We start from the raw sequence: 24,026 nt of genomic DNA, 5'->3' as shown, positions 1-24,026 counted from the left end.
TCTCACACAAAATTCAAGATCACGTGGAATCCTTTTTAAATAACTGGATTTAGAAAACTCACCAAACATTAGTAACTGCACCAAAAAAAAAAAAAAAAAAGTACTTTTACAATCCCTTGTAAAAAACGTATTGAACTGTCCAGTTGTTGATGGAATGAACTGTCAATAACAGAACAGAAATCTCTCCAATAATCTCATTAGAAACATCTTGATTTGTGTTTCAAAGTATTCCGGGTTTGGAACGCCATAAGGATGAGTAATTGATAAAAAAATTTAGTTTTTGGGTGAGCTTTCACTTTAAAATTATCATCATATCTTGGGTTTTGAGAATCTAGAGATGTTAAGCCAGTCGCGTGTGACTGAGGGGGGACGGAGGAAGGGTGGAGTTCCCAGACAGCAGTGACCTAATGTGCAGTAATGCTTGGTTACAGATGTAAACACATGCCTATACTTTAATCATTACAGAGATGTCGGCCCACAAGCCACATGTGTCGACCTACAACCACATAGAAGGACAATCCAGCACACTTTTGGTCCTTTTGTGACGTCTCAAAGACCCTGAAATTGTGATGTAAGGTATAAAAACCCTTTGCGCTGGATCAAGATTAAAAAATGGCTTCGTAATGTCATGTGTTTGGGTTGTTATATGTCAAAAATTGCCTTTTTCTTATTTATTGTGTTTATGAGATGGTGCCACATCGCCTGGGCAAAGGTTTTCTGAGTGTGTGTGTGTGGTTTGTGCACTACATTTGACTCACTTCTTTTGCAACGCATTGTCAGAAGACTTCAGATAGAGGCCTGTAACTGTGCAGTATCTCGACCACTAACCAGGTGTCAGACTGTTATCACATCCCGGCACCTGTTGCGTAATTATCTAAAATGATCGGACTGAAAAAGGAAAGGTTTTTCATATTTAAACACTCAGAAACCTTTAACCTTACTCAACCTGAGCAATCAAAGTTGAATTCTTGTTAAGACATTTTTGAATACAATCCCAAAAAAAAGATCATCTTATCTTATCTTATCACAAAGAATTTTAACAAGCTCTGTCACACAGTTTGAGGAGTAAAAAGGGTGTGTTCAGACAGAAAAAGCCTTCTGATGTTTCCGAAACTTGAAGTTATAACTGACCTGTTTTTGTTCTTTTCCCTTTTTTTTCCACAGCAAAAGAAGACGTACCTGGAGCGCAGCGTGAAAGATGCGGAGGACAACATCAGAGAGATGCTGTTGTCCAGGAGGGCCCACTAAAACGGACTCACACCCATCCACACACACACAAAACTTTCTCCATCACCTTTGTACACCATGCCCTTAGTTTGAACATGCTTTTGCATGTATTCACAAATACTCGTGACCACCGAGCTAGTGGGAGTCATTTGTCAGCTGAACACAGGAAGTTTATTTAGGTTAATAGTTAAAAATGAATGTACTGTTGACCGTCTGTCTAATACTGATTTGTGTGATCTCTGACACCTGAGTATTCTGTAAGTCTTTTTAAGTTATTGATTGTTTTGTTAAACTGTTCATTTTTCTATGGTTTGGTAATAATACAAGACATTTTTTATGTAAGCAGGTGTTAACATGGTAATAAAGGTGAATATTTAAAGACAAATCTGTGTGTATGTGTCATAGATGCCGCAGACGGTAATTTAGATATGATCTGAATGATTTGGTACTTCATTGCTGTTTGTTTTGGGGATTGCTGTGTTTGTGTTTGTGCCTCTGCGTCACTGGTTTCCTGTCAGTCCCTCTGGGCATCCTCTTTCCCCCTTCGTCTCTTCTCTGTGTCTCCTTTCTTGTGTTCTTCTGATCCTAGGCTGGTCTCCGAGAGAAATTTGTTGCATAAGCCTGTGTAAATTTGCCTTTCAGGCAACAGCCTTGAAACTGGAAAAGAGAATTTCCCCAAACTTCTGCTTAAATCTTCTCCAGACAGCCTTTCCTGTGTCCTTCCTGTGTGCCGGCCTGCGTCTCATTCATCTATGATGCAGATGTGCGTCTGCTTGATATCCTACTTCCTCTGAACACGATGAATTGCATGAATAAAGGAATGGAGAATCCTTCTAAATGTGAAGATTTGTAATTGATGAGTTCATTGTTATGCCACCCAATGAGGTTTTAGTTTTGGATCAGTGTTTGGACTTAATGTTAACATGGCGCTCTTGACTACTTCATTCTGTTCAATCGGTCAAAGCATTCTGCTGAGTTTGTTTTCAGTCAGACTAAAGCAACAGTTTGTCTTTTTATTAGTGCTATTTTAATGTTTTTATACAATTGTAGTTTCTATTAGTATTTTTAATTACCTTTTTAGATTTTCAGTTTTGTTTATACTTTATCATCACATCCTTTTCATTAATATTATTGTTTTATATAAATATTTCTATATCCACCTTCTTCATTACCTTCCATGAGAGTGGGCGTGGCCATTCGTACATTTTATGGGTCTGACTTCCGGTTCCATCTGCTTCCAGCTATTTTTATCTGTACAAAACAGCTGATTTTGCTGCTTGTTATTACAAATTGGCGTGTCTTACCATATAATTTTAATTTATTATCTTAATCACGAACACACTGGTTTGTAGTGCAAACTTTTTTTCTTCAGCTGTAATAATTTTACTACTTAAGCTTCAAACTAATCGCCAATGAAATGTTTTTCATTTTCAAGTGTAATGTTTTCATCTACCGTTTAAAGTTCAACTTCTTTTCATTTTCTTTCAGTTCAATTTTAATTACCAAATCGATTTTGCGATTTTTTTTTGTCATTAACCACATCGACATGTTATGTTTATAATCTGATATAAATTTTGATTTTGACTGAAATCAAATGCAACCAATTTCTTAGACAATATATATATATATATATATATATATATATATATATATATTTTTTTTTTTTTTTTTTCATTTATAGATTTTTCAGGTAAGTATTTGTATAATAAGCTAACTGGATAATGTACCCTGGGCCGTTCTTACAAATATCCCGACTGGTTCTGGTTTTACTGGCAAAATATTAGATGCAGATCAACTGGCTCGAAATCACAGGTTCACACCTTCCTATGGTTCACACATGAAGAGTCATTGATTCAGTAGTTGATGTGTAGCGACCTCTATTGGCCACAGAAGTGAATCGAGAATCCCACAGATCTGTCACATCTAGGTGTCAACGTGTTCGTCATTGCACTGCGGGTGCGTCCAAGAGTACAGTGGAAAGTTATTAGCTATGGATCTACTGAGGTCCATCTACCTGACACAACTGGGACTGCAGGAGGGGTTATCTTGCCTAATTTTAATGCCCTTTAACAGCTATAACAATGCAGTTCACTTTTTTTCTATATACCACACACTTCTTAAGAAGAAGATGAATACTTGAGAGCTTTAAGATAAGCAACTATTAGATAATCGTTGAAAAGTCGTTTGCCCTGAAGAATGACTCCACATGTTCTGTTTTTTAAGTGCCCTGTGGTTCACATCCAAATGAGACGTCCCATTGCTTCACGAACATAGCTCCTGTTGTGTTCACACTGTCGGCCTTTTGATGAGCACAGGCAGGGGGAGTAAAGTCCAGGACCGAGGGCAGATTATTAACCTGTCTAATCTGGTCCCCTTCTGTCTCTCGCTCTCCCATAAATCCAGTGCTCTGCGTCCAGCCGGGTCTCGGGTCTCACGTGGACTCTGGGAGACAGCAGCACAGAGGCCAGCACATCCTTCAAGGGACAATGAATCAGTCAGAAACTGCAGAGCTGAAGGTAAAATATCTCTAAAGTGTAAAATCATTGTTGTGAATGAGAACACTGACCTGGGTCACACTGCAGATGTTTATCTCAAAGAGAGTAAGAAAAGCAAGCGTTTGTTGGTGGATTTGTAATGACATCTCAATTAAATCTCAGCTGTTTTCTTTAGTACTAGATTCTGTGTCTCTGTCTTTGAGGAAAATGTCTAGATATTCTTTTCTTGAGTTTTTATAAATTTGAACCATGCAAACAAAACATTTAGGCCTTTGTCTCATGGATGTGCACAAATGTTCAAATATGAGGTGCAACATATTGTGCCTGATCATTTAGAATTGTTAGCCCAAGATACACCAAGAAGTTATGAGAAGACAGTAGATATATTTTATTTACATTCAATAAGTACTTTTGTTCTTTGGCAATATATGAGTCAGTCATTGATACTCATTATTTATTATACATTGTTATATATTTGTTTGCATTTACTCAGAATAACACATTGGGTTACACTGTACTTTTATTAAACAACAACAAAAAAAAAGCTAAACTGTTTGCATAACTTTTGTGTTTGCTACAGTTTTCCCCTCAAAGTTAACTTTTGCTGTCTTTTGCAGTTAGATACATTATCTGTAGTTAAATATTAAGTCAATTATTAATACTAAATTAGACAGTAACTTGCCAACTTTTGAACTTGGCTTCTAGGAAAACTGATATGATGTCACTTTTTCTATATGAAATTTATGATGTTCAATTCATTATTTTGTTGGAAATATGTGGTTTGAAGGAAGAATTAACATTTTTGCCCAAAGTAAATTACTCAAGATAAAAAAAATGTAATACAGAATGTGAATGTATAATATATATATATATATATATATATATATATATATATATATATATATATATATATATATATATATATATATATATATATACACATACCCTATCTGGATTATTATTTGTTTAGTACTGACCTGATTAAGATATTTCACATAAGAGTTGTTTACATATAGTCCACAGCACAAAATAATAGTTGAATTTAAGCTCAAAGACTCATTAGCCGTGTTTCCACTATCGAGCTAGGACCGGGCGTGCTAGTGCGTGCCAGGGCCAGTCGCGTTTCCACAGTCACTTCCGGGGCTTGATCGTGCCTCGCCGGGGCTTCCTCGGGGCCAACGGCCAGGTTTTTTCGGCCCGACGAAATCCTTGGGCCAAAGCGGGCCAGCTGGGGCTAGAGGAGGGGTTACGAACAAAGGCGGAGTTTCTCCGTGTCTGGAGAGCGTCAGCGCGGATCATTTCAGAAAGATAACAGCTTTAACACCAGCATTAAAGACGTTTTAAAATCAGTTGAGCTCAAAACTCACTCTTAGTTAGCAAAAAGTGTTTGAAATAACTTGATCCGATGTGGATTATAATCACTAAACAAGGCAGAAATATTTATAAGCGATGTAAAAGACTATGCACGCTAAACATTAACATTACCATGGTAAATATGACCGCTTGGAGAAATCAGACGTCAGCTTCTTATTCTCTATCACAATTGTGTATTTATTAAGTAACATTTTATTTGTCGTCTTGTTTCGTGAGTTTAGCTCCACGTTGCATATCATCAAAATATAATAATGATTTTTGTTCGGGAGCTTTTATAAAAATAGAGAGTCTGCGCTGTGGATTATTTCAGAAAGATAGCCGCTATAACGCCAGCATTAAACGCTTTATTTAAATAAGTTGAGCTCAAAACTCACTTTCAGTCAGCAGCGAGTGTTTGAAATAACTTGATCCAATGTGGATTATAATCACCATACAGGGCAGAAATATTTATAAGCGATGTAAAAGACTATGCACGCTGGGCATTAACATTAAACATGGAAAATATGACCGCTTGAAGAAATCGGACGTCAGCTTCTTATTCTCTATCACAATCGTGTATTTACTAACTTATATTATCTATCACAAGCCTCGTCTCGAGAGTTTAGCTCATGTTGCCTTTTATAAAAATATAATAATGTTTTTGTTCGGGATCCTTTATAAAAATAAGATATCATTAATTCTTAATGTGACGTATAGGCCACTGTGACTACAAATAAACAGAAACAGACTCTACTGTATAAGCAGGCTATTTTCATAAGCGTTAAAAATAAATAAATAAAATATAAAGTGTATTTATGTGCGATTAATTTTGAGTCTTGATAAAATTAAATCATTATGATCAATGTATCACTTATTCTATAGTTAAAACATCCATGCTTTTGAATTTGAATAACAAAGCATGCAAACAAACGGACGCTTTTATCATGTTCGTTTTGTGATCGCGCATGTTCCAGTGACTTATTTCTTAGTTTTCTGATAACTTCTCTTTGTTAGTGAAATAATGAGGTTGCATGACGTTGTTCTGAGAGGCGTGTCAAGGGCGTGTTTTAGTGACGAGCAGCGGAGCTTCAAGCTCCCCTGTGGAAACCCTGCGCTATTCTGGCCTCAGTGCTACTGGCCCGGGGCTATGAACCCCGCCCGGCCCGCTTTAAGCCCTGGCTCGCACTGGCCCGACAGTGGAAATGCGGCTACTGATGCTCCAGAAGGAAACGCGATGAAGAGCCTGGAGGTGAAAACCTTTTGAATTTGAAGATTTGGGTAAATTGTCCTTTTTCTTTCTTCTGGGAAGCATGTACGTATCTAATGTACCCTGTAAAGGGCAGTACTAAGAAAAAAAAATATATATATATATATATATATATATACACAGATTTCTTTGAGTTTCCTTCTGGAGCATCAGTCAGTCTTTGAACTTCAATTCAACTATTATTTTGTCCTGTGGACTATATGTACATTTATTTAGTAAACTCTTGTGTGATAGTTGCATATTAGTCCCTCAGTGTGAAAAGATCAATCTCAAAATCATACAGTCCTTGTTGCAAAGGGTTCAAATATGAAAAAAAAACAAAGAATTTGGGGGACCTGAGGGATTATTTTCTAAAGAATAGCAGGAAGTTTAACTGTTCATGACAAACAAAGGACTCGTGAACAACTATCACAAAAAAAAAGAAAATAGAGAAAACAGAAAACAAAAAACAAAAAACAAAAAACAAAAAACAAAAAAACCCCGTAACAACAAAATATTAAGAATCAAGTGCATGTGTACACTTTTAAATGGGGTCATTTTTCTCTTATGGGCTAAACTTGATGTCTTTTATGTGAAATATCTTATTATGGTCTGTGCTAAATAAAAAAAATAACATGCATTTTGTATGATCCCTCTTATTTTTGGTCAAATAATTAACATTTTGTAAAGTGTATGTAAAATGTTGACCACACATATATATATACATACATACATACATACTTACACACACACACACACACACACACACACACACACACATATATATATATATATATATATATATATATATATATATATATATATATATATATTAATATACAGTACAGACCAAAAGTTTGGACACATCTTCTCATTCAAAGAGTTTTCTTTATTTTTATGACTAGGCATCAAAACTATGAATTAACACATGTGGAATTATATATTGAATTATATACATAACAAAAAAGTGTGAAACAACTGAAAATATGTCATATTCTAGGTTCTTCAAAGTAGCCACCTTTTGCTTTGATTACTGCTTTGCACACTCTTGGCATTCTCTTGATGAGCTTCAAGAGGTAGTCACCTGAAATGGTCTTCAACAGTCTTGAAGGAGTTCCCCGAGAGATGCTTAGCACTTGTTGGCCCTTTTTCCTTCTGTCTGCGGTCCAGCTCACCCCTAAACCATCTCGATTGGGTTCAGGTCCGGTGACTGTGGAGGCCAGGTCATCTGGCGCAGCACCCCATCACTCTCCTTCTTGGTCAAGTAGCCCTTGATGCCTTCAGTGTGACTCTACAATTTTCATAGTCATGAAAATAAAGAAAACTCTTTGAATGAGAAGGTGTGTCCAAACTTTTGGTCTGTACTGTATATATATAGGCCTATATATATATATATATATATATATATATATATATATATATATATATATATATATATACAATAGCAAAGTTTATCCTGGCTATCCCTTTGGTGACCTTATGAAGCGCATTTTCAGCTCTGTTTTCAGTAAGCTTTGATACACTGTGTGCCGTAATTGTTTGGAATGGCATCTGCATAATGTTGTCTATAATCACATAACTTATTACTGTCTGGTTACTTAATGATTTATCGTGATGTTCATGTTTTTATCCATGTTATCTCTTCTGAAACTAGTTTAACACTTTATTGAGCACTTAACTTGTCACGCGTATCAAGGAATCTGCTTCCCTGCAGAAAAACAGGGCCAGTGCCAAACTAGTACATGTCAAGTCGACCCTGGTCTTTTTCTGGGCCTAACTTCGCACCTTCAGTCCTTCTGAGCATTAGTGCATTTTCTTAAAAGGAAGAATTCCATATGAAAGATTTACGTTTCTTTTAGTTTGGCTGTTCATATTCAATATCCTCGACTTGTGTTTGCTATTTAAAGTCAGTTTGTTGTCTTTTGCAGTTTACCGTAGATACATTATCTGGTGTTAAATATTAAGTCAATTCTAAATACTAAATTAGAGAGTAACTTGGCAACTTTCGAACTTGGCTTCTATGAAAAATCAAATGATGCACATTTTTAAATGTTCAAATTGTCAGTTATTTTCAGCAAAATGTATGCTGTGATGGAGATCATTCATGGACACAGATACATTTTCCTATTTTATTGAAAAATTATATATATATATATATATATATATATGTGTGTGTGTGTGTGTGTGTGTGTGTGTGTTTTATTGAATAAACTGATTTAATATTTAACCTTGTAAAATATTTATTGTATTACAATACAAATAATATCTTCATGCATGAATCATGTGTGGTTGTGTTTTAAATATTGTCCATTAGCTCCCACCTTCAGATGGAGTTGTGCCAGCAGATGCTACAGAGGTGCAGGAGATGCCTGCTGCCATTGCCAAGACGTCTGATGGGAGTCAGAATCAGCCTGCAGGATTTGATATGATCTACAGAATCGAGGACGTCCCGCCTTGGTATCTGTGTGTGTTGCTGGGACTGCAGGTACACTTCTATATTCTCATACTCTCTCCTCATCTGACTCTCCCAACGTCCCCATCCCTTCTAAACCTAAATCTGTATGTTCTGCCTCTGGATCTCCAGCACTACCTTACATGCTTCAGTGGAACTATTGCTGTACCATTCCTATTGGCTGAGGCCATGTGTGTGGGGAAGGACCAGTACACGGTCAGCCAGTTAGTGGGCACCATCTTCACCTGTGTGGGGATCACTACGCTCATACAGACTACATTTGGTGTCAGGTGAGTTATTTAATGTGTGCTTTGGTATGGAAATATGCGATCAGTACTCCCTATATATATATATATATATATATATATATATATATATATATATATATAATTTTGTTTCTATGCCATATTCAGGTTGCCTTTGTTCCAGGCAAGTGCTTTTGCCTTTCTCATCCCTGCTCAAGCAATTCTGAGGCTGGACAAATGGAAATGTCCTCCTGAAGGTACAAACAGTGTTACACTCTAGATCATTTCAGATGTGTTCCATCTTCCACAAACCAATAATCGTCTTTTTCATTTTGTTTTTGTATTTTGTCTGATACTGTTTCGGAGTTATTTCACAAAACACAAAATTAAATATTTTGTAGAATGTTGATGACTAAACAGCAGATATGTTAGCCATTGATTTCCATAGTATTATTTTTTTTTATTATTATGGAAGTCAATGGTTACTTTCGAATGTTTTGTGGAGAACTATACCTTTAAGATTTGGAAAAGTTCTGTTTAGCTGAGATTACTATTGTTACTAAGCAGATAGGATAATATTCTAAGTTAAGATGTTTCTGTAATATAGCCCCAGTCTAACTATACTAATGTATCTAGCTGTGGTTACTGAAATAATGTTTTACAAAGCTCCTTGCAACAAATCTCGAGTTACATAGACCCAGAAACCTCCAAAACAGGAAGACTAACACAAATTGAAACCAAAGGGGCTTTGGGATATTTTAATATGCCATGTTAAAAAGGAAAAGTGAAATGGCTTAATTAATCTTCATGAAGCACATGTCAACTAGTTAAAAAAAACTATTTCTGTAGTCAGTATTTCTACAAAATAAATGCTGTTCTTTCTATTCAGCTCATCATACAGAAGAAAAAAATAATCATGGTTTCCACAGAAATATTCAACTGTTTTAAACATTAATAATTATAAGGAATCTTTCTGGAGCAGCAAATCAGCATATTAGAATGATTTCTGAAGGATTGGCGTTAGAGACTTTTGTGAACTATATTGTAGCCTGTGCATGAGTGGAAAAGACTACACATCTCATGACATGTTTTCAAAAGTGAACACAGTGTTTCGATAATACAGCACTCTCCTTGAAAAGCAACATGACTCGCATTTCCATAGAAACACTATGACGCAGTTTTGCATTTTTGACATTTTTGCAAGTATTGTCTGATGAGAATCTGTTTACATTCCAGCGTGTGCAGGTCAGATCTGTGTCTAAGTTAATGCTTAACCTTGGTTTTGGGTTTCACAGAGGAGATTTACGGCGATTGGTCTCTTCCTCTCAACACTTCTCATGTATGGCAGCCACGAATACGAGAGGTGCGTGACCAATATCCAAAGACTGAAACATTCATCAGTGCCTATATAAATCTTGTTTGCTGATTTGTGTGTGTGTCAATTCTTTGTAGATTCAGGGCGCTATCATTATCTCCAGCCTGATTGAGGTGGTTATAGGGTTCGCTGGAATCCCTGGGATCCTGCTTAATTCAATCGGACCCCTGACTGTCACTCCCACAGTGTCTCTGATCGGCTTGTCTGTCTTCCAGACGGCAGGAGACCGTGCAGGCAGTCAATGGGGCCTGTCTCTGCTGTGAGTCCTTCAACTTTTTTAAATACATTTCCTTTGGCTCTACACTAACTGTGTTTGTGTGTTTTGTCATTCCAGGTGTATCTTCCTCATTGTGCTGTTCGCTCAGTACCTAAGGAACTGGGCCTGTCCTTTCCCAAGCTACTCCAAAGAAAAAGGCTGTCACATCACACATGTGCAGATATTCAAGATGTTTCCAGTGCGAGCTAGTATTCAACACCCGGCTCTTTGCATTTAGACAATATCATAAACCATAGAGCTAAGCAATAAACAGTATTTATCACGTTTAATGAAACTTCCTGATAGGACTTTGAACAAAGTTCACACTGCCTAATGCATCTTATCAGTGCATTTTCAGGTTGAAATGCTCACTTTCAAACATTTTGTCTTTAGTAATCGATTATCCTGATTTCAGTAGATCATCATGGCAATCATGGTGGTGTGGCTGGTTTGCTACATTCTCACCCTGACCGATGTGCTTCCGAACGACCCGAATAAGTATGGCTACAAGGCTCGCACTGACGCCCGGGGCGATATTATGACCCAGGCACCATGGTTTCGTTTCCCCTATCCATGTAAGGACCTTGCTTGCTACCTGTATCGCCCACTTATGATTTATAACAGCTTCTTTATCAGAAAATGTCACTTATGGCTAATATCTAATCTAAGACTTTACTTTTTTCACAGTCAAATGATTAGAAACATGATTAGAGGGAAGGATATTGGTGGGTTAATGGCTGAACTCTTTCCAAATCAGATTGTGTGTGTGTCACAGGTCAGTGGGGTTTACCCACAGTGACGGTAGCAGGAGTGCTGGGAATGTTTAGTGCCACGCTAGCTGGTATAGTTGAGTCTATTGGAGACTATTATGCCTGCGCTCGTCTCTCTGGAGCTCCGCCTCCTCCTATTCATGCTATCAATAGGTAAGGACAATAAGCAATAGAAAATGACATGATTACTTTTTAAGGGTGTCATAACATATGGAATTAGATTTCCCTTTACATACATATATATATTATACATTCACATTCTGTATTAAAATAATTTATCATGAGTAATTTTGGGAAAAAAATTTATTTCTGCCTTCAAACCACATATTTCCAACAAAATAATGAATTGAACCTTATAAATTATATAAAGAAAAAGTGACATCATATCAGTTTTCGTAGAAGCCAAGTTCAAAAGTTGGCAAGTTACTGTCTAATTTAGTATTAATAATTGACTTAATATTTAACTACAGATAATGTATCTAACTGCAAAAGACAGCAAAGATTTTAATGATGTCCTTACTACCTTTCTGGGCCTTGAACGTGTCAGTTAGATTGCTGTCTATGCAGGGTCAGAAAGCTCTCGGATTTCATCAAAAATCTTTATTTCTGTTCAAAAGACGAACAAAAATCTTGTGGGTTTGGAATGACATGAGGATGAATAATCAATGACAGAATATTTCATTTTTGGGCAAATTATCCCTTATAAGACAAATTAAAGTTATTATTTTGCTTCGGTTGAGTTCAGTTGAGTTTACAGCAAAAAGACACATGTCATAACATTAATGGGGACATTTTTTAAATCATAAATCAGATAACAGAAGTAAGGTATAAAGTCTGGCTACACGAGACTACAACACACGTAATACGGCCCTCTGTGTTTATAGGCAAACAGTAATTTGGACAAACCCATTCAAGAGGAAGTAGGATAGATACTATTTGTCCTTTAACAATGAAGTATTAACCCAAGTAAACAGTGGTGATGTCCTCTAAATATTGTGCTAGTCATCACTGTGTGTAGCACCTACAACTCCGCATGGAAAGAGAGACTTTTTATGTATAGAACAGTTTTAGTATTACTTTACTATCTGTTTTCTTTCCCAGGGGGATCTTTACAGAAGGAGTGTGCTGTATCATAGCGGGGCTGCTGGGCACTGGAAATGGATCGACCTCTTCCAGTCCTAACATTGGAGTGCTTGGGATCACCAAGGTGAGGTAGAGGGAGCTCTTAGGCTCTTTATAATACTAGTGTATATTAGAAAGCATTCATTGAATGCAGTTCTAGTATCTGTATTTGTGATGTCTGATAAGAGTCCCTCAGGGAGTTGAGCTGATAGCAGATGCATACAGATACACTATTCATAGCTCTCCTCTTGTCTCCTCAGTTGCTTTGTTTCCACTGACACCATTCCTTTAGTAAATCTGCTTTGTGTTGACTGTGGATTCCCTGGTGTCTTGATTTCTCCTGTAGGTGGGAAGTAGGAGGGTGATACAGTATGGAGCAGGTATAATGCTGTTATTGGGAACGATTGGGAAGTTCACTGCCCTGTTTGCCTCTTTACCTGACCCTGTACTCGGAGGGATGTTCTGCACCTTGTTTGGTAACAAGCTTGTTAGATCAATTGGCATTTGCAGATGTTATGTCCCATCTTTGTCCACAGGGTGTCAGTAAAGAGCCCAGAAACTCTGCAGTAACTGCGATTTTGCTCCATCAAAGTCAACAGCCTGCCATGAATTAATTTTATATTTCAAACCTTTCAAACCTACAGCATTGAAAATTGATTTTCTTTTAAGAAATTAATGCTTTTATTCAGCAAAGATGCATTAAATTAATCAAAAGTGACAGATTCAGGGTTTTTACAAAGAAAATAATATAGAAAAAAAGCAAGGCATCATTTTTCATATCCATTGCTCATTTAACTTGATGTACTAAAATAAAAAATTCTAAATGGAATTAAACAAAACTATGTAACCATGTTTAAAAACAACAAAAAATAAAATGGACAAAAACACACACACACACAAAAAAATTAAACTTTAACTATAGAAAATATACAAATAAGATCTAATTAAAAATACTAACATAAACGATACGAAAACTAAAAACTCAATAGACTAAAATAACACTCGATTTCTATTTCTTATAAATACTGTTCTTTTGAACTTTCTATTCAAAATATAATCCTGAAAGGAATGTATCATGGTTTCAATAAAAAATATTAAGCAGCACAACTGTTTTCAATATTGATAGTAATAAGAAATGATTATTATTAATCATTTCTGAAGGCTCATGTGACATTGAAGACTGGGGCAATGGCTGCTGAAAATCCTGCTTTGCCATCATAATACATTACATAAACGAGAAAACATATTCCGCAACATTACAGTCTTCACTATATTTTGGATGAAATACATGCAGCCTTGGTGAGCTCAAGAGACTCCTTTCAAAAATCTTTCTAACCCCAAAATTCTGAACTGTAGTGTATATGTATTTTGTGTAGTTTTAACTTGTTTTTGTTGTTGTTGTTGTTGTTTTGAATTGGCCCACAGGTATGATTACAGCTGTTGGCCTGTCAAACCTACAGAGTGTGGATCTGAACTCCTCCAGAAATCTTTTCGTTCTGGGCTTCTCCATGTTTTTTGGCCTCATGTTGCCTAATTACCTGGACACTCATCCAGGCAGCATTAAAACAGGTTGATATGCCAGACGGTGTTTTCTGATACAGTTTGTTTTGCAGTAAGAATGCTGTGTTACTGTGAATACACGTTTTGATTGATTTTAACAGGTGTAGCGGAGCTGGACCAAATCATCACAGTGCTCCTGACAACAGAGATGTTTGTAGGTGGATTCATAGCATTTGTACTTGATAACACAATCCCAGGTATTTGAAAGCATTACGTATACAAATATACAAATGCATTGGATTAATACCATAGCACATGCCAATCTGCAATCATCATCGATATATTTTGTTTGCAGGCACTAGAAAAGAGCGAGGTCTCATTGAATGGACGGCTGAGAATTATTCAGGAACAGTGAAAACAGATACATATGACTTTCCAGTTGGGATGGGGCTGGTCCGGAAGCTGGGCTGTCTGCGCTACCTGCCAATCTGTCCCACTTTCCGAGGCTTTAAGCCCTCATGTCACAAATATGAGGAGGAGGAGGACATACAGATAAAGGAAGGTGTGATTGATGCTCCAGTTGAAATGGTCTGCACCAAAATTTAGCCATATTTTTTATTTAACTTGGATTAGTATAATGTACGGTGCTGAACCTTTTGAAAGCTGAGAATATATTTAAAGGAAAACTTGAATGAACAGTTTGACAACAAAGGCTCTCTGTTCTTTTAACATAAGACCAAATGTAAGATTTGATTTGGTTATAAAGCATTACGTGTTTTATTGAAATTACTTCAAAAGAAAATGAAGGTCAGTTTTTTTTTTTTTGACATTTATTACCTCTTGATTGTGTACAAAATATGCAAGTGATTAACACTAAACAAAGTGTGTTCAGAAATGTTTAGCTTCAGAAAATAGTGAAAAATGACATATTTCAAATACACAGAAATCATCATTTATACTGTTCCATAAGTGCCAAAGAACAAGCGATCATGTGGACATTCAGTTTTGACAAAGATGTGCTTAAGTTATTTTGTATTAAAATCTAACTTTAATGTCTTCCTGTCTGGCTAAAGCATTTTTTGTCTGTGCACATTACAAAAAGGTTAGAAAAACATCATGTATTATGACCTAACGATTAACATTTTTGCAGCATTTATCAATTTATGTTCATTTTATTTAGATATTAGTTATTTCTAATATTTATTAGAATTGTTCATTGCTAATTCATGTTACAAATTTTTATTTATACATCTTAAATCTGAAAGTGTTAAAAATGTATGGGTATATGTAAAAAATAATATTAAACAAGATTAGTAAATGCTGTAAAAGTACTGTTCATTATCAGATAATGATAACTTATTTTAACTGACAGAACCTTATTGTAAAGGATTACCAATTCATTCTTCAACAACAAACAGTAATGTGGCAATAAACATGGTAACTAAAACGTTATAAACATTATGTAGTGGCTCTGATTCCATACAGCCCAGAGGCTCTGATTTACTGTAGAGTTTGGTCTAAAACAATCTTCCATAAGGTTCCCTGTTTAATCTTCTTTATTGATTTTTAGGGAAATATCTATGTATTCTCATCCATCCTCTCACTGTGTTCACATCTGACACCAGAACATTCAGTCATGCGCCAATAGTATTAGTTATATATAGTCAATAAGCCATCCTGAATCTCAGATAACGGCTCTGTGGATTCAAGCAAAGGTCTCTTATAAACAAGTGTCAGGTGTCAGTAGGAGAACATTAAATACATTTTGGGGCAAATTGATTTTGAAACCAGTTCACATCAAAAATTTTTGGTCATGCTTTATTTTAAAGTCAAATTCTCATTATTAACTAGCAATTCACTATGACTTTTGCCTCATTTTGCCGCTTATTAATAATACTAATAATCAGTAAGATACGATTGTTGTTAAATTTAGGTATGGGGTAGCAATAAGGGATCTTATCTTATTATTTTTAAGTTTACATATGTAAAAAAAATAAAGTGTTTTCATGAAGTGCTTAACTAAGCCATGGTTTACATGAAGCAGAGCCATGGTTTTGCTCAAACTGCCATTTAGTAAATATAAACACAATTTACAATAACAAAATCATAACCTTTGTCATTCCTTCTAAACAGGCTCAAGACACTCCAGTCCCTTGGTGAGTCTCAGTTGTCCATACCAGAGGTGATCTGAGCCCCTCTCCTTTCAAAGACCCTCTTCTGTTTATGTAGCCTGAATGTGTGAATGCATATGCATCTTACAACTTTCAACAGATATAATCAGTCTCACCCATGTCAGTTGCCAAGTCCAGAGGTAGCCTTTACGAAACAAGGAGTGTTGAAACCAGTGCTAACTGAATACGCTTTCAGCTTTGATGCCTTGAGGCCAGGGCAGCAGATGGTCAACAAGTTTCACTCATCCAGAAGCTTATAAACAGCTCCTTTCCAGCACTTAATAGGCACTGGGTAATCTGATCCTTGGGCATGACTTATTGTCTTTTACAGTCTATAGTAGCAGTTCTCAATTCTAGTCTTCGCCCCCCTTCTCTGCACATTTTGTATGTTACTCTTATGCTTCAGACAGTTGTTCTATTCAAACGTAAGTGCACAGGACATCACAGGATATTCCACCACGATTCCAGTTTGAAGCGAACGTATATTTTCCATTCAAAGTGCATTGAAGTGTGCGAGATGTGAATTCAAATTGTATTTGTTTACAGAGGTATATGATGTCACACTTGTCCGTGTGAAGAAGTTGCGCAGTGCAAATCCGTGAATGAATGTTCCGAAGTGAAGTAAACTTCAAGAGATTTTCCCTGCTCAGGGAGTAGGGAGCAATAAACACTGTGTAGGGACCATGTCAATGGGAACCCAGTTCATGCACGGAGCTCACTTCTAATGAGCTGATTATCTGAATTAGGTGTGTAATTAAAGAGAGACATGCAAAATATGCATAGCAAGGGGGCAGGAGGACTGGAATTGAGATGCGCTGGCCTAAATGTCCTGTCAGGTTTCATGGTCCTGGTGGTGGGAGCACCTGAGGATGTGACTGTACGTAAGGTAAGCACTGTGGAGTATACATGGGTGGGATGTGAAGAGAGGCAATGGGTATGGCACAGGGTGTGTGCAAAACAGCACTGGGAAGCGTCTGCTGTGGCAGTAGGACCTCAACATACTGGCAAGTTTCTGGGTCAAATAGCATCTTGCGCTGTGGCATCTGAGGCACGTCCACATAGAAATAGTGGCCAGTTTCAGGGTCGAGCAACAGCTGGCGGGGGGTTTGTCCTGCTGCGATACTTCCTCCTGCTTCTGGATACACCACACCTGTACCCCCGAGCCTGGCTTCTGCACTCAAGGGAGCATCAAAGATTGCATTGTGTTGGCTTTCTGTAAAAGATATTTTCAGCCCTGCTTCCCCATTCTGAGCTTGACTGGTTGAGCCATCTGTTGGCTGCACTAACGTTTTTCCATCCTCAGAGAGGGATCTCAGTAGGGGGGTGTGACTGTTTGATGCAGAGGGCTGGTTGTAAAGAGGTGTTTGAAACATGACAGGCCCTTGAACATAGCCATAACCAGCTCCAATATGAGGAGAGATTGTCTGGTAGCAGATTGGCGGATTGGGTTTGTAATAATATGAGGGAACCATGGGTGTTGAAGCAACTGTTAGAATGCAAGCAGACAGAGGCCCCACTGAACTTTGTGACCTGGGAGGAAGGCATGGGGTCTGGAGGGCATCACTGATTATCTTGCCATAGTCCTGTTGCTCAGAACTTGCTGTGGGTGGACAATATTGCAAAGCTACTGGGAAGAGTTTGTCAGAGCTGATGGTCATCTCATGCTCTGCCTTGTTCAAGTCTCCTTTTGTAGGCTTCTCAGTAGAGGCCTCCTCTTTAGCTTGCAGTGCCAGGTCTGTCCTGTTTGTCGGTTTCAAGTTTGTATCGCTGACTACAACATTAGGTTTCCTCTTGCAAACTTGGCTAACCTGTTTCTCTGAGGGCTTTGACAAGGCACAACTGTTTCCCTTGGTTATACTATTTGGGCTGACCTTTATAAATCCAGTATGATTTTTGTCATTCGATTCATTGGGTGGCATTACCTTAGTTGAGCATCCTTTTGTTGCAGAGTGATCCCTCCTCCTCTCCAGTGTAAGAGGTGGAGTGACTTTCCGTACCAGGGGTTTTTCTTCTGATCTGCATCCCTTTCCCATACCTTCACCCTTGTTGTTGCTTAAATTTTGTACCGATGGCTTAAACAAAGGGGTACTCCCATCTATGCCATGGGCTGATTCCCCCGTGATTTTGAAGGACATGTTGTATGTGTTTTTCACTAGGCTTCTCATGTCTCTTACTACATGCACAGGGCCCATGGCTTTCAATTTGCCTTGGCGTTGCATACCTAGGATTGCAGACTCTCCCGGTGACTTGACTTCCTCTCTGCCACTCTCTTGCTCCTTTCCAACACTGCTCTCATCAGCTTGTGGGATTGTGTTATCCACTGCTTTTGCTTCCAAATCAGAGATTAGGCATGCAATATTAGTAGGACTGAGTGTACTTTCCATGGTGCCAGCCTGTTGCTCCTGCTTTTCCAGCACGTTGGTTGGGGTCATATTGTGTTGTTTATGGATTCCTTGCCCTGTAAGGCATTCTTCAGGTGTGGTTTTCACAGAGGCCTGTGTGCTGATGGCTACATTTGTTGCTGCAGTCGAATTCCATGCTCTGCCCTTTGCTGAGTCACAGGATAGCTTCCCTCCAGGGCTCAGGTTAGGCAGCCGCAACACCTCCTCTCTTGGGCTCAACTTCTCTGCTTTCTCCTTCTCTGAAGAGTCAGTTATTTCAGTGACACTACCTTGAGCTTCAGACCTGCCAGTTGTGCTTAAAAGAGGATTGAAGCCATGTTTGCTCAGCAGCTTTGGTTGTGTTTTTGAGTTAACACTGCAGTGCTTTTGAACAGGGCTTGACTCTCTCAGGGCCTCCCTCTTAAGAGATGCACTTTGATTTAGTTTGGTAGTTTCAGCATATATCTCCTTGCCTGACAAATAGACACATTCCTCTGTGGTAGTAGCCCTGTTGTTCACTTTGATAGAAGCAAAAGCTTTATCAGAAACATCCAAGGTGTGAAGATTCTGTTCATTTAGCATTTTTTTCGATAGGACATTTGTTATGATGCAGGAAGCCATCTGGGTTTTGCTGGATGTTTCATCCAGGGAAAATGATTTCTGAAGCCTTTGCTTTCGCTCAGCCTGTACTGACCTTTGATCAGCCACATGGGACTCCTGGTTAAAAGCTGCAGGGGTGCTATGTTGACGCTGAAATATGTCCCGGGCACGCACAGGTGTGTTTGCAACCTGAAAGGTTTGATTGTTGTTTTCTCTGGCATGCACCTCTGCTGTGTCCCGTCTCTTCAGTTGGATTTGTCTTTTGGGCACAGTCTTTAAGCTCCGGTTTACTTCGTCTGTGGTTTCCAATGCCACATCAACACACTCAAAGCTGCTGGATTCTGAGCAAGCAGATGTGTTTTGAGTGTTTGAATACATCTGCATTTTAAAAGAGAGAACATCATCTGTCCAATTTTTGTGGCATTCCTCAGCAGAGGGCTGACTTGAGGGCCTACAGCTTGAACTGAAAACATGCATGTTGTCAGCTTCAGAACAGGAAGATCTTACCTGGGCCTGGTTAACAAGGCCCCCCACCTTACTACTGCCCTCAGCAAGCTTTGTTCCCATGCTGGTTGATCCTCTAGTCTTGTATGTAGTGGGGCAGGGTTGCCAAGAGCTGCAACACAGCTTGCAGGAGAGTGGTCTGGACTGCCAGACACCTTGCCGGCTCTGCTTTTCCAACGTCCGAGTATCAGCGAGTCTCTGTAGCTGGTGTTGGTGCCTGGTTGCGGGGATACGCTCTGAATAACAGTTCAGCGGGATTCTTGACTCCTGCTTGCTGGCTGTGAGTGTTGAGATGCAGTTTGCAGACGCTTTTCTATTTCTAGACCTGACTGACAGCTCAACCTGCTCCTTTCCGCAACTCACCCCTCTACCATGGCCCTCCCCCTCCTTTTCCATATGACCCAGAATATGCCCGCCTCTCTCAAGCCTGGGCGCAGTCAAACGTTCCCTGGGTCTTTGCTTTTGTGTCGCGTGGTTCTCTTTTGGCTCTGTGCCACCATGCTCCTGTTCCCTACCCTTGCTGTATTGATTTCTCCCAGGCGTTATCAAAATAGTGTTTGAAGTGAATATGGGTTCTGGGGAGCTGTGCTCCTCAGCGGTTCTAATGTTAGTATGAAATACAGTCCTGCTGCTTCCAAAATAATCCCTCGGTTTAGCCAATGAATCTTCTCCTGATAAATTAAGCTTGTCAGAATTATCCAGCTTTTGCACAGGGTTCCTAAAGGCTGACTTTACAAACTGCAAATCCACATTTGTTGCTGTTGTACCTGACAGCAGATGCTTTAACTCAGATTCTAATGCTCTCTCAGTTGATGAAGATTTATTCTGGTCACATTGGGACACCTCAGGGAGCACTTCTATACTGTTCTCTTCTTGTGTTTTGCAGTCCTGTGATAGTGTGGTTTCTGTGATCAAGGATCTTGAAGCGATGCTTTCCATAGTAGTAATGCAGTCCAAGAACACAAATGTGCCACCTTCAGCAGGACGCTTCATAGAGACAGTGTGTGTTGTGTCCCCTAAAGCTTCACTATACTCACTCAGGGAACACAAAGCAGTGTAGTATGAACTTGCAGAGTCATCCGTGATGTCATCAGTCTGCTCTAGGTCACTTTCCCCTTCATCTCTTTGTTGGAGAGACAGAGTGGTTTTGTCGATGATCGATGCAGATGACACAGACATTTCTCTTTAAATGCCACGAAAATTGTCTTCTGTGATGTCTGAAAATTTCTGATGCAATACTGGACGTTTTAGACACTAGTGTGGGGTGGATGTGCAGGACAGACTTATATTGCAAGTGTTGAATCATTTATGGTTTAAAAAAATGAGATGTTGCATCAATATGAAACATGAGATCCAGCCTGACTGAAAAGAAAAAAAAAAGTATTTTTAGATGCTTAAAATTAAACATACATTACACATTGTTAATATAAATTGTGTATAAAAAATAATAATTAAATAGCTCAAAATGGTAGCAGCACCACTGATAAGAGTCCCATGCATTTGATTTGTGATGAAACATGTTCATTTTTTTCCCATTGTATTTTAATTAACTGTGCTTGTCAAAGGAAATGCAGTGTATACCAAAAAGTTCCCACCCCAATTTTAAAACTTCTCTCACCTGATCCAAGCCACCCAAAATCTTCTCCTTTTTGTTGAAACTCCTCTGAGGTTTTAAATCTGAATGAGAAATCAAGGAAAAAATGTCAAAGGACACAAAGTGTCAAGTCAACAGACAAGATATCTATAAAAAAGAAATTAGGGCAAATGCCTTTTTGAAAAGTACACTAAGCTAGGGGCTGCAGAGGAGATGAATCAGACCTTATTTTTTGGCTGCTGAGGTCTGGATCAGGATATGTGGTCCAGGCCCAGTGGTAGCTATGGTAGTGGTGTGGCAGTCAGCTTTGACAGCAGGTGCTGGTCTGGCTGTGCTGGAGCGTTCCCTTTGGAATCTGACTAACATAGTCAGTGCAGTCACAGGGCCAGCTAAATATAGTTCCCCAGGCCCCATAACACTATCATCAGGGAGATAGGGCTGAAGTCTTCTGGGTACGCTGTGGTAAGTATTGGGCCTTCAAATGGCCACTGCAAATAGAATGGTCACGCTGGTTATGGAGGTATCATTTGATGGTGCAAAGTAGTCCTTTTTTATAGTAGGCGTCAAAATGATTATCTAAATTAATTGTACATTGATCTGAAATTTGTTTGTGTGAAGTTAATTTTGATGTGAAATGTATCAGATTTCCCTTAACTATGCGAGGACGCACTGTTGTTCGAAAGCACAGTTGTTCGAGAGCAGATGTGCACTTCCTCTCAAGTGTTTGTTGTGCGTTGCCAGCCAACTCTGGGTCGGGACTTTCACTGAATTGGCCATGACCATGCAGGACATGACAGCTATGGTATTTGACCCACTTGGTCTTGGCTGTGCCCGATGGTTTAATGACATGATATAGTGGGCAGCAAGGATACAAGACTGCTTAATTTCACACCAGCGGTGCTTTAAAAGTTTCTTATCCGCATAGTAACACATACATCAAACCTGAGGCGCACACCGACACTGTGGTGTTAAGTTGTGAGAAGTGTATAGCATTACAGAGAGTTAAGAGCATTAGCCTATAACATAACTTCCATATTAGCATTTCACTCTGAAAATATGGTTAGAAACTTTTCAAACATGGAAATGAAAGACATAGCAGTGAAGATTTCCACTTATTCCATTTAAATGTCCATTTATGCATTTACCAGTAACTTATCCAAAAAGGAACATATTTCTCTTTTTTAAGTACATCTCTAACAAAAATGTACCGCTAAACCGAATTACTACAGTAAGTATAAATCTTTGTGCTACTTTTTTTGTTATTATTATTATTTTGGATGATATTTTAAAATGGCATTAACAACCTGACAAGTCTGTGTCATTCCTAAGTAGCCATACCAGTCAGTTTTTATTTATCCCCTTGGGGAAAGTAATTTGCAACATACTCCCAACATACATCACAATCATATATATACATATATATACGTATAGATATATATACATATATATATATATATATACGTATACATGTATATATATATATATATATATATATATATATATATATATATACACACATATACATACATATATATACATACATACATATATATACATACATATATATACATACATACATATATATACATACATATATATATATATACATACATATATATATATATATATATATATATATATATATATATATATATATATATATATATATATATATATATATATATATATATATATATATATATATATATATATATATATATACAAATTAACAATCACTGATTTAAAATTCAATCTAATTTAAGCTGATCAGACTGGCTGACCATCAATCAAGGCTGGAGGAAGAATTAAAAAAATCTAGTTGCTTGGGGGATAAAGGATTGTTTGGAGCTGTTTTTCGTGCATTCGAGGAACACAATATCTTCTGCCAGATAATAATTCTAATAATACGAAAGGGGATGCCTCTTATCATTCACAATGATATTAGCTTTAAGCACGCTCTCTTTATATACATTCTCTATACTTGTTAACTCAGTTCCCAACATTTTGCTTATCAGTATTACATTCCTCAATGATTTCTTCTGAGCCTCTGAAGCATTTCCATACCAGCAGCTCACACAGAAAGTCATAATGCTTTCTATAAAAGCCCCATAAAACATCAAAAGCAATCTGCTATGGATGTTAAAACTCTGACTGAAGTAATTATTTTTATCCGAGATAGACCCTACTGACTTAACCTTCTGGATTCTACAACCAAGAAAATCAGTCACCCATATAAGCATCCTATTATCTAACGAGAATTGTTTTGCCATAGTGTCTGCTAATGTTCTTGGAGAGATACAGTTAAAAGCTGATGAAAAATCCACAAATAGAATTTTAGCATGAGTTTTTGGTTTTTCTAAATGCAAATGCAGCAGATGTAGTACAGTTAAGATTGCATCTTCTACTCCCCTAGAGGCTTGATATGCAAAATGCAGAGGATCTTGCAGAGGATCTATATTATAGATTTTATAAGATCTACCATACTGCTGTAACTGCCATACATACTGCAACTACTGTAGTGCTAAACTGCTACGTATGAAACGACCAGATATTTTGACTTCATCATAAGATGCTAAAGATTCTTTGCACAATATCAGGCATTATTGCTGTATTCAGTATAGACACTGTTTATGAGATTATACATGAACCTCCGTCCTACAATTAGTACAATGCTTACAACTGCAGGGTCCACCTGCTGACCAAATGCAGGCATAACATATCATAAAATCATATTA

At 37.9% G+C, this 24,026-nt stretch overlaps 3 protein-coding genes across 6 annotated transcripts in view; 2 read left to right on the top strand and 1 right to left on the bottom strand.

The window, feature by feature from the left end:
* pfdn1 (prefoldin subunit 1) overlaps positions 1 to 1,612 on the top strand; it is a 28,161-nt gene extending 26,549 nt beyond the window's left edge. Inside the window, exon 4 of the mRNA XM_026195900.1 lies at positions 1,165 to 1,612. Within this exon, the coding sequence (XP_026051685.1) occupies positions 1,165 to 1,248 (84 nt within the window). The 3' untranslated portion in view covers positions 1,249 to 1,612. The remainder of the gene's footprint in view (positions 1 to 1,164) is intronic.
* Positions 1,613 to 3,531: 1,919 nt separating this feature from the next.
* On the top strand, positions 3,532 to 14,929 carry LOC113038468 (solute carrier family 23 member 1). 2 transcript variants are annotated; one of them, XM_026195898.1, is made up of 14 exons: positions 3,532 to 3,743; positions 8,636 to 8,806; positions 8,906 to 9,063; positions 9,187 to 9,275; positions 10,314 to 10,381; positions 10,471 to 10,652; positions 10,728 to 10,848; positions 11,068 to 11,224; positions 11,425 to 11,572; positions 12,521 to 12,626; positions 12,888 to 13,017; positions 13,967 to 14,110; positions 14,203 to 14,298; positions 14,397 to 14,929. In XM_026195898.1, exons 1-14 carry the CDS (start codon positions 3,714 to 3,716, stop codon positions 14,645 to 14,647), a joined length of 1,851 nt encoding a protein of 616 aa, XP_026051683.1. In that variant the 5' UTR covers positions 3,532 to 3,713; the 3' UTR covers positions 14,648 to 14,929. The 2 variants fall into 2 exon arrangements, with proteins under 2 accessions (XP_026051683.1, XP_026051684.1); XM_026195899.1 differs by lacking the exon at positions 3,532 to 3,743 and adding an exon at positions 6,213 to 6,353.
* A 2,000-nt stretch (positions 14,930 to 16,929) lies between these two features.
* LOC113038467 (uncharacterized) lies at positions 16,930 to 22,588 on the bottom strand. 3 transcript variants are annotated; one of them, XM_026195897.1, is made up of 2 exons: positions 19,701 to 22,588; positions 16,930 to 19,571 (listed from the first exon to the last, which is right to left on the bottom strand). In XM_026195897.1, exons 1-2 carry the CDS (start codon positions 20,874 to 20,876, stop codon positions 17,052 to 17,054), a joined length of 3,696 nt encoding a protein of 1,231 aa, XP_026051682.1. In that variant the 5' UTR covers positions 20,877 to 22,588; the 3' UTR covers positions 16,930 to 17,051. The 3 variants fall into 3 exon arrangements, with proteins under 3 accessions (XP_026051682.1, XP_026051681.1, XP_026051680.1); XM_026195896.1 differs by having other exon boundaries at positions 16,930 to 21,059; positions 21,316 to 22,588; XM_026195895.1 differs by having other exon boundaries at positions 16,930 to 21,374; positions 21,516 to 22,588.
* Positions 22,589 to 24,026: the final 1,438 nt, after the last annotated feature.

This window comes from Carassius auratus, chromosome 21 (genome assembly GCF_003368295.1).
Source record: "Carassius auratus strain Wakin chromosome 21, ASM336829v1, whole genome shotgun sequence".
Lineage (NCBI taxonomy): Eukaryota > Metazoa > Chordata > Actinopteri > Cypriniformes > Cyprinidae > Carassius > Carassius auratus.
The sequence above is the reverse complement of the archived record's forward strand: the minus strand, read 5'-3'. Positions and strand labels throughout refer to the sequence as shown.

Coding starts and splice junctions, on each gene's coding strand:
- LOC113038468 (XM_026195898.1), top strand. CDS start 3,714: ATGAATCAGTCAGAAACTGCAGAGCTGAAG. Junction 11,225..11,424: donor GTTTCGTTTCCCCTATCCAT/GTAAGGACCTTG, acceptor TGTGTGTCACAG/GTCAGTGGGGTTTACCCACA. Junction 13,018..13,966: donor GATGTTCTGCACCTTGTTTG/GTAACAAGCTTG, acceptor ATTGGCCCACAG/GTATGATTACAGCTGTTGGC.
- LOC113038467 (XM_026195896.1), bottom strand. CDS start 20,876: ATGTCTGTGTCATCTGCATCGATCATCGACAAAACCACTCTGTCTCTC.